Source organism: Epinephelus moara, chromosome 12 (genome assembly GCF_006386435.1).
Source record: "Epinephelus moara isolate mb chromosome 12, YSFRI_EMoa_1.0, whole genome shotgun sequence".
Classification (NCBI taxonomy): Eukaryota; Metazoa; Chordata; class Actinopteri; order Perciformes; family Serranidae; genus Epinephelus; species Epinephelus moara.
In genome coordinates this window covers 30,204,220-30,218,402 of record NC_065517.1, presented here as the reverse complement: position 1 = coordinate 30,218,402, position 14,183 = coordinate 30,204,220, and the positions used below count along the sequence as shown (strand labels likewise).

General features: G+C 42.0%; 1 protein-coding gene across 6 annotated transcripts in view; it reads left to right on the top strand.

The window, feature by feature from the left end:
* Positions 1-14,183, top strand: part of eya4 (EYA transcriptional coactivator and phosphatase 4) — a 79,452-nt gene that overhangs the window by 46,167 nt on the left and 19,102 nt on the right. For 5 of the 6 annotated variants that reach the window (XM_050058394.1, XM_050058395.1, XM_050058393.1 and 2 more), the window contains 9 exons: positions 2,090-2,173; positions 3,882-3,959; positions 4,634-4,700; positions 4,828-4,970; positions 7,016-7,159; positions 7,402-7,484; positions 10,086-10,260; positions 11,442-11,578; positions 11,842-11,925. In XM_050058394.1, coding sequence (XP_049914351.1) covers positions 2,090-2,173; positions 3,882-3,959; positions 4,634-4,700; positions 4,828-4,970; positions 7,016-7,159; positions 7,402-7,484; positions 10,086-10,260; positions 11,442-11,578; positions 11,842-11,925 — 995 coding nt within the window. The remainder of the gene's footprint in view (positions 1-2,089; positions 2,174-3,881; positions 3,960-4,633; positions 4,701-4,827; positions 4,971-7,015; positions 7,160-7,401; positions 7,485-10,085; positions 10,261-11,441; positions 11,579-11,841; positions 11,926-14,183) is intronic. The other variant, XM_050058396.1, reaches the window with a different exon arrangement.

Below are 14,183 nucleotides of genomic sequence, written 5' to 3'. Positions count from 1 at the left end.
GTTCAGAAAGGGAAACAAGAAAAGTAACTTAATAAAACAGCATGGAGGATGTTAAGGCTGTTAACAGGTGTGCTTCTCTTTTAAGAATAGTTTGGAAAATATGTGTTATTGCTGTCGAGAGTTAGATGGGAAGACTTATTTCACTCTCATATCTCTGTAAAAGCAGCTACAATCAGTATATTTATTGACACAATAGATCACATGACTACTTGTATGTAAAAGGTGTCCAAATCTGCAGTTCCCCTCACTCACATGAGCATTTTAGCACCTTTCAGCTCATTGTTTTTGGCTTTACGGCCCACGACTTTGCTTTTTTTTGCTTCACTCTCATCAAAATAGTTTCCTGCCTCAGCAGGCAGCCGTTTACAGTGTAAAAGCTCCAAAATTCACTGTACACTAGAAGGTGACATGGGAGTGGATTTTTACTCCTGTCCCATCCCAATCCCATGACAGAGTAAAAAACCAAAACTTTAACAGACTGTTCCATAGTGTGTGTCCCTCTTGAGTTGCCGTAGGGCAGGTGTGAAGAAAATAAATGGGCAGCGATTTCTGTTCGAGCAGTTACACTGTCCTCATCCCCGTTTATTTTCTTCACACCAAAACTCTCACACATGCATGAGCCCACTAAATCAACGTAATGTTGCCCCAAAACTTTCTATGCCCTACGGTAACTCAAGAGGGACACACAATATAGAACAGTCTGTTACAGAACTGTCCTGTCCCAAATTATGTAAAGAAAGAGATAGCATTTATTCATTTTAGAACTGCGTATTTCTATAGATAAAAACTAACCTATTGTTGTTATGATTCCCACTCCACTTGCTCCCGGTGACTTTTCTCCTGTCTTGTCCATTCAATCATTCATTCATTTTCTGTAAACGTTTATCCTGTTAGAGGTCACAGGGGGGGCTGGAGCCTATCCCAGCTGATGTTCAGCGAGAGGCAGGGTACACCCTGGACAGATCGCCAGACTATCACAGGGCTGACACATAGAGACAGACAACCATTCACACTCACATTCACACCTACGGACAATTTAATTTTATGGGTTAAATCTGTACTAAAACCAAAGTGTAAAAACAAGTTATGGTTTTTAGATTTCTTGGTCATGTGTAGTGACTTCTTGTAGTTTCTGCTGGTAACCAATGGATCAATGGATGCACTTACCACTCTTTTCTTGCGCTCATGTTGTACGTAACTTTAAAATCTCCTCCTCCTCTTCCTTTATTAACTCACCTATGTAATCAAATCCCTCCATTTTTAAAATGCAAGAGGACACAACGTATCACAAATATAGATAGAGAACAAATGGCCTTCAGAATCTACGATGTACCAATCGGGATGATATATTGTAACCAAACAAGCTTCTGGTTACCATGGAGATGAGTGAAGCCTCTTGCCGAAGCATGAATTGAAAACGTTGTGTTGCTTTTTAATTTCTGTTGAGCCACACTCATCAAAAGTGTCAAGCGCCCTACTCAAATCAGACCCCAGCCAACATCTGTATCTGGGGCCCATTTGGGTAGTAAATGGGCTGAAAAATGGGCCCCCAATGGGACTGTTCACAGGTTCCATATTGGCCCCATGACATTTGCCCATATGGGTGGGTTTACCCAAGTGGGCCCCAGATAAGATGCTCATTTTGAACCCATACCCACTATGTGTGGTAGCCCCATCATGACCCATGTGGGTAAATGTCATAGGGCCAATATGGAACATGTGGACAATCCAATATAGGGCCCATTTTTCAGCCTATTTACTACCTACAGGGGGCCCACATACAAATGTTGGCTTGGGCTTAACTGTTTCCCTCTCCTTTCATTTTTATGCTAAGCTAAGCTAGCAGTTTCCTGGCTCCACCTTCATATTTAGCATACAGACATGAGAGTGGTATTGACATATAACTCCTGGCAAGAAAGCAAATGAGCCTATCCCCCAAAATGTCAAACTATTTCTTTCAAAATACCTTTTACAATACAAATGTCTGCTTTTTAAGATCAGCACCATGTCCCATATACCTGAGACTATAGCATCTGGTTCTCAGTGTGTCATCATATCCTCACCACCTTCCCACCTTGCACCCCTTTAGGTGAAAACATGACAGTTCTAAACACGGCAGATTGGCTGTTGGGCTGCAGCAGCCCGCCCCCTGCCCCGGGCTCCAAGGACTATGGTACAGAGGTGCATGTGTGTGAACTCAAGGCCAGAAATTATACAGTGTGACCTTAAATGCAAAAGGAATGGGTTTCTATAGTTTAGGCTGGTCCTAGGTCTGATGTGTTTTTGTGCCAGAGTTGCAGTGACTTTATTTTGCTGTGCAGTGTTCCCTGATCCCTGCTCTTTGGATCCCATTGGATTTATCACAGTGTGTGTGGAGTTGCTTTACAGCTGCAGGGTTCCCACCAGTCAACACATTTATGAGAACCTCGGGACTTTGATGAATGTGTTGGGGAAGTAAGTTAGGAGGAGGATCAGGAGATCTTGCTGAAGGATCATTGCATGAGTACATTTTTAAAACTGATTCCAGTGTGTGGGATTTAGGGCGATATAATGGCAGAAATGGAATATAATAACTATGTTGTCTTAAGTGTATAATCACCTGAAAATAAGGATCATTGTGTTTTTGTTACCTTAGAATGTAGAACGTTTATATCTACATAGGAAGCTATGAGAGATCAACATATTCACCTCCATGTTTCTACAGTAGCCCAGAACAGACAAACCTGGCTCTAGATAAGGCCAAGTGAAAATGCTTTATTCAGTGTTTTTACCAGTTAAAATGACTTGGTCCATTAGTTTTGGAGAGGAGGAGACCTCTGTGGATAATTCAGCTCCCAGTAAAAACCTCCTGAACAGTGAACACTGAAGGAATTCTTACCGGGAGAGGTTTCAGCTGGTTGAAATCTGCAATCCTCACCACCCGATGCCACTAAATCCTTGCCTACATGTCCGCCAGACAAAACACGCCAGAACAAGTCAGAATGTGTCATCTGGCAGATTTTGGCTGGTGGACGGGCAGGGAGCTCCAGTAGCTGGCTATATCTACATAGGACGCAGATCTTGATCAACGGAGATCGCCATGTTGCACCGCCATGTTTCTACAGAAGTCCAGATTGAACAACAACAACCAGTTTTGGATGGGGCCAATCCCGATTTTGCGGTTTGGCATCGGCCACTGTAGTTAGCCGCCCCTCCAGAACGAGAGCGTTGTAAAAGCACTGATTTTTCTGACCGGTTTAAATCACCTGGTCTGTTTATTTCGGAGAAGAAGAGACCTCTGCAGATAATTCGGCTCCCAGTAAACATCTCCTGAATGTCTGGTTCTTAAGTTATCAGAGACAAAGCTGAGCTCACATTAGCAGATGCTGGGCTAGCGTTCGTCCGGCATACCAAACAGCATCGGAGAAGAACTGATTTGTAACCTGAAACTGCTTTATCTGTGTTTTACTGGTTTGAATCATTGGATCCATTTGTTTTAGAGAGGAAGAGACCTCTGCGGAAAATTCGGCTCCTGATAAAAACATCCCGAACAATGAACAATGAAGGAATTCTAACCTGGAGAAGTTTCAGCTGGTTGCAATCTGCAATGCTCACCACTAGATGTCACTAAATCCCCTTAAATTTTACACACTGTTCCTTTAATCAATGCCAAAAAGAAGGAATGACCTAGAATCAAATTTCTAGCTCATGGCTGTGTTTGGATTGGTTATAAAAAGCTGTGGAAATTTACATCAGTTATAGTGGGAACCCTGCACACAGTATTTGCTCCCGTACTGGAACTGCATGGTAGCTTCTTTGTGTGTGTGTGTGTGTGTGTGTGTGTTTGATGGTACTTCCTTTCTGGCCTCCCCTAACACACATCTTCTCCCTCCTTCCTTAAGTGAAAACAGAGCCTATGAACAACAGCGATACAGTCACTACGACAGGCGACACAGCACTGGACACATACGCAGGCTCAGGTAACACACACATACACATCTTCCCCACATAAATACACTCATGCACTATTTTCTCATCTGGAGGAAAAAACAAATTTGCATGTCTTTGTAGTCGACTCCATGTCACTCTGTTTTCTTAGACACACATACAAACACAATCATCCATTTCAGCTCAGCAGTAGGCCTGCTGAAAGCTTTAATCCCATGAAGTATTGCCTGTCCTTGGATGTCGTCATCAAAGGCTGGCAGAGGGATGAGAGAGCGCGAGAGACATTTTTACACTTGTCTTTTTTTTAGACACGCACACGACCCCGTGCTCCTTCACGCTGCAAAACACACACACACACACACACACACAGACACAAAACCATTAAGCAACACACAGCGAGGGTTTAGGAGCAGCGGGGAGTTTGTCAGTGTTGAGCTCTGACATCTCAATGACCACAAACAGACATTGTGTTTTACTCTGAGGCCCACTGTAAGGGTTTCGCCGCTCTCTGAAGGGGGAGAACTTGGCTCGTCTCCACTCAAAATGCTTCAAATTATGTTTACTGGAACAGCATTTCAACTCAAACAAGCCCGAGGCCTTGAATTGTGCTGCTCAGGAGTGGTTTTGTTGAATGTGAAAGGAAACAGAAGATTTGAGTTGACACCATCCATAACCTCGTTGTTTTTGATTATTGTGCTGTTTTTAGTAATCACCAGCAGCGGGTACAGCCCTCGTTCAGCCCACCAGTACTCCCCTCCCCTCTACCCATCAAAGTAAGTCGAGCTTTTTATACAACAGACGCTGCTTTCTAAGAATTCTTATCAACATACCGAATGCTATACTTCATCCTTGTTGTTTTATACTGTCATCATGTGTCTTTTATCTCCTCTCCTCTCCCAGGCCCTACCCGCACATTCTCTCCACACCAGCAGCCCCTCCCATGCCGACGTACGCCGGGCAACCCCAGTTCAGCAGCATGCAGCAGTCGACCGTCTACACTGCGTACTCCCAGACAGGACAGGCATACGGACTGTCCACCTATGGTATCAATAAACACACATTTACAAAGACACACAGTACCTACACCAACTAACACATCTAAGAAGCACATTTATTTTATGATTAACTTTACAAAATAAGAATGAAAAGTGTCCAGTGCACTTAAAACGATTTACTGAAGTTAAACTACAGGTCATGTGTCAAAAAAAAACAAAAAAACACATTAAAGGAAAACTTCACACTCCAAATGTTTATTTGTATATCAATTACTCGCCCTGTGTTACTTTGAATTTGTGAAGAAAGCTTTGTTTTTCTCACATGCCTCCATGGTGAACGAAGAATCCAAAAACAAAAAAGTTCTTGTTGAATTGAAGTCATAGGGGTCCACGTTAAACAACAGCAAAACTTTATCAAAACATCTGTTTACAAACTCTCACACAACTCATGCAGTATGTTCCAAGTCTCATTTATCCAGTCAAATGCTCAGTACTTCCCAAACAAACAGCCCTTTCCAACAGGTAGCTGAACAGAAAATGAAACTTGTCTATGCTCCCTTCAAAGCCAGACTCTGTTGAGAAAAACAGTAATTTTACCTTGCTGAACACAGGAGCTGCTGGTCTACCGGTCAGTTAGTTTATTTGTGTTATTGTGTGACTTTGGTGAATCTGATCATTTGAAAACACCAAATTCACATAATAACACAAACTTACCAACTGATTGAGACAGCTGTAGATCAGCAGCTCCCATGTGTAGCGAGGTAAAATTACTAATTTTGTCAATGGAGCCTGGCTTTGAAGAGAGACTAGATACATTTTTTTTTAAATGTTTATACGACTGGATGATTGAAATTTAGATTATACTACACGTGTTACGTGAGAGTTTGTAAACTGATTTTCTGATTTAGTTTGCTGTTTTTAAAGGTGGACCCCTATGACTTCAATTCATACAGAATTTTCTCAATTTTTTGGGTTCTTCGTTCACCATAGGCATGAGAGATAAACAGCGATTTCTTCACAAATGTAATCTAACACAAGGTGAGTAACTGATAAACAAATGGTCATTTGGGGATGAAGTATTTCTTTAAAAATGTACTCAGTGGGAACCTTATTGGGATACTTTTATAGAGGGAAACATTGTTGGAAGTTTTCTGAGTGATTATAAATGGACAAAACCACAAAATTCAAGTTCTTATTCATTTATTTTTTCTGTTTAACCAGAAAAACCTTTTGAGATTAAAAATCTCTTTTTCAAGCGTGTCCTGGCCAAGACAGGCAGCAACATAAGTCACAGACAGACAACACAGAACAAAAATAAAGAATAAAAATGTAAAGCTCTAAAACAAGAAATATAAAGCACAAAATAAGATTACTACAAAGAAAAGCCCAAAAGTATGTTAATATATACTAGAAGTGAACCATAAAAATGCAAAAAAAAAAAAAAGGGCAATTAAACATGATTACAAAGACCAGCTGACACTGACATAAAGACGACGGTGCACAAAAATCCTGAGACATGTTTTGTGAAGTTATTACAGGAAACAGAAGTGCAAAGACACAGATTAAAATTTACTTTTCTCATTTTGTTTTTTTTTCTTCTAATTGAGTGTTGTGACTTGACTACATGAATAGCAAGCCAACAAAAATTGACTTCAAAAATATGTCAAAAAACACACACACAAAAATTATACTCAGTGAGAAATTCAATATTCCTACCCCTACAAGCATGACATAGTGAGATCTTTGGAAGCCAAATCAAACATGAATAAACCTAAAATAACTAGAGCTCAGTGCAAGTAAATTATTTTAAAAATGATGATGGCTTGTGCAATAATGTGAATGAAACTGTCCAGTCTGTGTACTATATTTTTGCTTTTTCAAATGTGTACTTTTTTATTATATCTTGATTTTTGTTTATCTTCTTTTTTTTTGCACTCTCCCCACTGTGGGACGAATAAAGGATTATCTTTTTTATCTTAAAATATGTTGTTTCAAGACCAGAAATTCTGTTAATCTTCCTCTTTTTTTCAGTGCAGTTTCCCGATGCTGTAACGTATGCAAACACTGTATAATCTTTTTATTTCTTGTCACAGACCTCGGTGTGATGCTGCCGGGCATTAAGACAGAGACCGGCCTGGCTCAGAGTCAGTCTCCTCTGCAGACGGGCCTCAGTTACAGCCCCGGCTTCACCACGCCTCAGCCCGGACAGACTGCGTACTCACCCTATCAGATGCCAGGTCAGTTGGAAACATATACTATCAAACACCTCGGTATTTGATGACTCACTGGTCACTCCCACCTCAATTTAATAATCTTTTCCTATTAAAAAAATTAAGGAAATATCTTCGGTATTTTACATTCTTGCTGAAATTATCTTAACCTTTCAATGCTATGACTTTGCTCACACTTTAAGTGTATTCTGTCTCCATTTTTCCTCTCTGCGGTCTCTCTAATTCCATCCTCTTCTTTTTGTCCCAAGGTTCCAGTTTCACTCCTTCCTCAGGCCTCTACGCCACCAACAACTCAGTGTCCAACCCCGCCAACTACACTGCCACACAGCAGGTACCTCAGTGTCCTAATACCAAGTGTGTGCGTGGACGTTTGTCCTTTAGTTTAAACCTGAACCGCTGGTACAGTCCAGCTGAAAGTTAGCTTAAGTAACACACATTTTCCCAGGCTCAATAAGAAAGCCCATTTCCCACAGGAGTTCTTGCCAGAGCAGATCAGCCATGCAACATGTTTGGTCTGAATAGTCAAGTGAATGTCGTTTTCCTCATTATGCACTTGGCTAAAACTGAAGATGAGGATTCTGTATGGCGCAGTTGCGATTGTATTTGAGAGCAGAAGTGGTTTCACAGTCACGCTCCCACGCAACTTTTCCTCGTTCGAGAAATAAAACCTAATTACACTGTGACCTCGCAACGGGGACAAACGCAGGAGAGAAACAGACAATTAGTCTTTGTGAAAGAGTGTTTTGTTCTGGATATTTCTCTGTGTCCATATGATGAATTGCATTGTGGTAGTAAAATGCTTAAAGGGGGATTTTAATGTTCCACTATGATAGATGTGGCTGTTTACAGGAAGAAAAGTCAAGGTTTGGCTCGTGTGGGTGGGTTAAGGGGAATATAGTGTGCGTGTGTGTGTGTGTGTGTGTGTGTGTGTGTGTGTGAGAAAGCAAGCAAGAGAGGGAAGGGGAAAGAGAGGCTGATAGACAGCGAGTCTGTGTGTGCACAGTATGTGTGAATCTGCTTGCGTACACACTTTGCTGACTGCATGCCAACTGTGAATGTGTGTGTGTGTGCATTCATGTGGTGTGCTCCACTTTATAAGGACTTGTAGAGATGGACGTAGTGACAGGTTTAGAGAGCTGACTCATAAAAGCGCCCATCTCCACTGGGTCAGTAAAAAGCAGCAACACAAGGCTTTAATTGTTTCGGAGATATAAACTACAGAATGGAGGGAATAAAAGATTAGAGAAATGGGAAGGAACACTTGTAAAATATCTCTTCAAAAGTCAGTCTGAACCTCGCCAGACAAGGGAAACATCTCAATTTTCTTGAGTTTTTTTTTTTCCGCCTGGAGGGGATCATGCATTTGGTCGTGTGTGGGCGAGTGTGTGTATCTGTCTGTCTGCAGCTAATATCACAAACTACTGGACCAATCAGCCTCATATTTTGTGTGCACGTGTATGAATGTATGCTCAAGGATCTCTCTTAGTTAATGTGATTCGTGATTGTTGAAAAACTTGTTTTACTGACTGTTTTAAAATGACTGTTGAGTCCTCACTCCTAGGGGCCGCAAGTTTTCTGAAAACTGCCTCAGCTAAAAACAACAAGCCTTACTGTCTTTTGCAGGCCACATTTTGGCTTTTGTCGTGTTTCAAAACCTGACATTCATAGAGAAGTTTGGTCTTATTTTGAACTGGAGCATCTGCAGATGAATCCCAGTACTGATATGTTACGGTCCACTAAAGTCAGGAAGTTACGAGTGTTTCAGAAGTGGAGCGTTTTACCTGTCTGATTGTGTAGACTTGCAGATTTTGTTGATTTGATCATTCTTCCTTGCTTCTAGGAGTAAGTAGGCTTTTCTTTTTTGTCTGTTTTCATTGGGTTGATTGTTGTTATTTCCTACTTTGCTGTGCTGAAGCCTCCAGACGAAAGCCATCTTTACACATAGGTTGCACTATAGAGCCGCTACAAAGTCCATTCTTTATGCCTTCTTTGCATTTTTGCACAGAACCAAACAATGGAGGCAACATTCCGCTCCAGTATGTGATTATACACTGCATCCCGGCATCGGCAAATCAAAAGAGGCGCGACAGGGATGACATGTGACCCAACACTGTCGACCTCTAGTGTGACATATTCATCGGTAGTGCATCCTAAACAACCACATTAGCATGACATGGCAATAACGATCATTTACCATCCCTGTCATATTGTGGCTCCAGGGGCTCCAGAATCTACTCCAGAGCTCCAGACATTTATGGCCACTGTTCTTCTTCCTCAAGTTAGCCACTAATGCTAACAGCTACTTTAAAAATCTCCCTCGGTGTGGTTGCACACATAACACGTCTTCAAACCATCACACCCATCCTGCCCATGGTCCTTGTCCTGTTTATACAGACACCGTGCCAGCACTGTTACTAAGTCTCATGGCGGATCAAAGGCAAGACCACTCTGTCCCCCCCATTCCGCAATCGTACCTTGTTTACAACACAGCAATGCGGCATAACGGCGCAATATTCCCACTTTGAACAAGCAGTGGGAAAGGGTCTTGAATTAATATGATTTAAAATCCAGTTATGAATGATGAATGACATGGATCAAAGATTTCTGGCTGTGTTTTAGTCATAAAAATATCTTCATGCTCACAATTACATTGTATCTATATTTAACATACAGTACCTGTTAGCAGGAAAACTATCTGCTCTGTGCAACACGCTGCGGCTCCATCAAAATTCGACCAGGCGTGTAGCTTCTGAAACATACGCTTCTGGATGCATCTGCTGAAATTACAAGAATTGCCTGGTGTCGCCATGGATAGCTCAGGTGGCCACCTGCCGGGGATCTGCACTTTACTGGGTGCACTTTTCTAGTTTTTGTCGTTGTTTTTGTTGTCTTTGTACTCTTATGTGCTCACAATTCGTGTTGTTCTCTGCAGGATTATCCCTCATATACGACGTTTGGCCAAAACCAGTATGCCCAGTATTATTCCGCCTCCACCTACGGGACTTACATGACCTCCAACAGTGTGGATGGCACGGGCTCCACGGCAGCCTACCAGCTGCAAGATCCCGCCCCTGCCATGACCGGGCAGGCTGCTGAACTTCACCCAGGTTTGTATGAAAAAAGAAACAGCACCAACGCTCAACCGCAATCCTTCTAACCTCCTAAATACGCAAACAAATGTCAGATTTCTCACCAGTCCTTGATACTGGCTCCGTAATCTTGTTTCCAGTAGGAAAATACCACAGTTTGGGTAACTGAGTTCAAAAACTCTCTTTCACCCATGATGAAGAGCAGGAAGTAACTTCAGGCCGTAGCCATAGTTACCTGGCATCGCACCCGCTAATTGGAGGATCGGCATATGTTTACATTAGCCTCTGAGACTTTGATTAGGCTGAAGTTATGTTAAATATTGCACTTTAGCCGACAAGTCAGAGAAAGAGAAGAGAAGAGAAAATAAGACAGAGCTCAAGTAAACCCACATGTACAGAAATATGGCTCGATATTCTATTTTTTGTTTCTTTTTTTCACATTTTTTTCCTTTGGTTTATCTTGGCTGTAATTCAGGAAGCCTGATTAAAGGAGCTTATCATTCTTCCTGTCACTGGCACTTTCCCTCTTGTTGCTTTTCTCACTATTTCACTTCTCTCAGAGTTACACTTGGTATCTGTTGTTTTTTTTTTGGTCGCTCACATGCTCTTCGAGTCTTTATCCACCCCCTCTCTCTTGGTCTCTCCCTCTCTCCCTGATTGAGACATAACAATATGAGCGCTGAAGCCTAGAGTCTGGTTCTAGTTACCACACAGCAGTGGGAGCATATGGCATTAGGAGGGTGTGTGTGTGTGTGTGCGCAAAAATGTGTGTGTGCTCCTGCCGAATTTTGTATCTTTGCGAGAAGCATCAGATTACCTAACTTTTCTAATTTATTGCACAGCTCCGTCTCTCCCCTCCTCCGTTAAATCCTTACATCGCGTGTTATCATGAATCAGTCAGAGCAGCAACGGGACTTTTGTTTAGGTTCCTCGGTAGTCTTTAAGTTGATCTGTTGTGCCAATTAGATTGAATTATTAAGCCTGACAAGATGGCTTATTGCTGTACGAAGTCTGAGTTATCGCTTTTCCTGAAGTGGATACAACCCCAGAACACCTGTGGGATCGGCTCAAGCCACATCATTACGGCTGCTTTAATGCGGAGAATATAGCTTGTGATTGCTGGTGCAGTTTCAGAGAGACATTTGATCATTTGTAAATTTTAAATGTTTAGCCCTGCCTGTGTTTGCATACACTCTCAGGGGACTTTGATACAGTGCAGAGCCCCTCCACGCCCATCAAAGAGCTGGACGACCGAGCCTGCCGGAGTGGGGGGTCCAAGTCCCGGGGCAGAGGCCGCAAGAACAACCCCTCCCCTCCCCCCGACAGCGACCTGGAGGTAAGGGACCCAAAAACACCCACTCGATGCTGCACTTATAGTACTCACTGAATATTCCATTCAAATCTCGGTGGATATGTGGTATTCCCTTTGATCGTCGTCCTCACCGCTCACTGAAGTCTCAGAACAACAGAGGAGAGGCTGATAGAGAGCAGGACCACCCATGTCACTGTCCACTTGAGCATGAGTGCACATATGGGCTAAAAAGATGCACATTTGTAAAGCACATCACTCATTGCTTCACTTTTTGTTTTGTTCTCCAGAGGGTGTTTGTGTGGGATCTGGACGAGACAATCATCGTCTTCCACTCTCTGCTCACAGGCTCCTACGCACAGAAATACGGCAAGGTAAGATCCTGCCTTCACTGGCTGTGTTTTGATTTCTTTAGCTATTCTGCGTCAGTCTGTCCATCCATTTTCTTTCTGTCTGCTGAAGTAGAATTCCAGGTAACAGCTGGGACATCACAGGTCTGATTTTGATTTAATAGCAGGCGATGAATCTTCACACTTTGTAATCTTGTAATGAACTCAAAATTAGAGGGCAAAGTGTCTATTTTTTACGCCTCTGCTGCGGCGATAGTTGTAGCCGGAGGCATCAAGTTTTTGGGTTGTCCATCCGTCCCATTCTCGTGAACACGATATCTTAAGAACGCCTTGAGGGAATTTTTTCAAATTTGGCACAAACCTCTTCTTTTAACTAAATGATGAGCTGATATGAGTTTTGTGGTCATAGGTCAAAGGTCAAGTTCACTGTGACCTTGTCTCCACTGTGGCCATAGTTGTAGCAAGAGGCATCTTGTGTTTGGGTTGTCCATCCGTCTTATTCTTGTGAACGTAATATTTTAAAGAACACCTTGCGGGAATGTTTTCAAATTTGGCACAAATGTTCACTTGGACACAAAAATGAACTGATTAGAATTTGGTCGTCAAAGGTCAGTGTGACTTTGCACCTGTCTCATTCCTGTAAACACGCTATCTCATGAACACCTTCAGGGATTTTCTTTTGACACAAACGTTCACTTGGACTAAATAATAAACTGTTTAGAATTTGGTGGTCAAAGGTCAAGGTCAGTGTGACCTCACAGAAAATGTTTGCTAATTATGACAACATTTTGCAAAGATGTCTAATCGCACATAAAGATGAGGTGATGACATTTTATATCTAAAAGGTCAAAGGTCAACTTCACTCTGACATGATAATATAGTGTGCAAGATACTGTCAGATACTGAATTGGTGACTTTAATCTCGAAACTGCTCTGATTGTGTAGATCTTCTGTGCTGCAGCGCGGTAATTGTGTGTGAAGCATCCATATTTTCACAGACATGGATATAAACTGTAAGAGAAACGTGACCGGTGTGCAAAGGCGTAGGACAACGTGGCGATTCTATTTTTCTCTTTTGTAAATGCAAAGCGCTTCTGTAACAAATATAAGGCAGTATAAGATAAAGATGAAAATATAACATTGTCAGTGAAGCTTGCCCTGACCTGAAGTGCAGATTGTGCATTTCTGAAATACCTCCAAACTCACACCCTTACTTTTTAGAGGACTTGTTTTATCTCTAAATTTGACTTTTACGCAGTTTCATAAAATGCGACTCAGAATGAGCACCCCATTAAAATGAGCTCCATGTCCCTCAGTATATTACATTAACATTACATCAGCTGCTATAGGAATGTTATGGTCAATTTATGATGATGATCGCATACATGAAAAATCGTTCAATGTAGTACATATTAAAAATACATTAAAGGCCATTAATTGCTAATTCTTACATTAGTTTAATCATAATTTAACATGGTGATTTCTTACTTAGACTGATGTTTATTCCAAACTTCATTTTGAACTTATTTGGTGGTCTTGCCTTCTCACATAACAGCTACACTGTTTATAGTTCCCTTTATTTTAATAGCTCTTGGCTCTGATCTGGGATCATCCTATGTGGCCAAGGCTACACATTTTTATTGGGTGATGTCGTTTCCTGTGGGCACCGGCATAAGCCACCAGCGTGCCTGTGCGGGCCTTTGCGTCCCACTCCTGCAGCCTGCAGAGTCCATTCTGATATTCTTGTTTGGCAGTCAAACAAAAGCTGGCACGAGCACACACACACACTCCATGTGGAGCCAGACTCGCACAGAGCCATAGGAGCCCAGGCGTTTTACAGATAGCGGTTTGTGGGCACTGATGTACTTCCTAGTCGTGGAATTTAATGTTTGGCAATTGGGATTTAATGGTTATAAGAAAGGCCCTGGTGAGTTGTAAATTTCTGTGTGTGTGTATGAGGAAGAGAACACATGCGGCCTTGTGGTTGATTCAGCTCGGTTTGCATTGTTTTTATTGTAGAGAAATTCTGAATACCAAAGGATAATATCACAATTTTAGTCCTGGCTGAAGCAGGAAAGAATTTCTCCTGACTCACAAAATAATAATAAAGGAAGCGTTGTCAATGCCTCAAATTAGGTTTCGTGTTACCTCTGATAATATGTCATGTTTTGTATTGAAAATAATTCTAAGGGCAGTTTTCACCTCATTTGCTGCTGCTGCCCTCAAGAAATGTGGTGGCAGCTGTGCCTGTTCACACCTCGCCCAAAATAGTGTTTACGCTG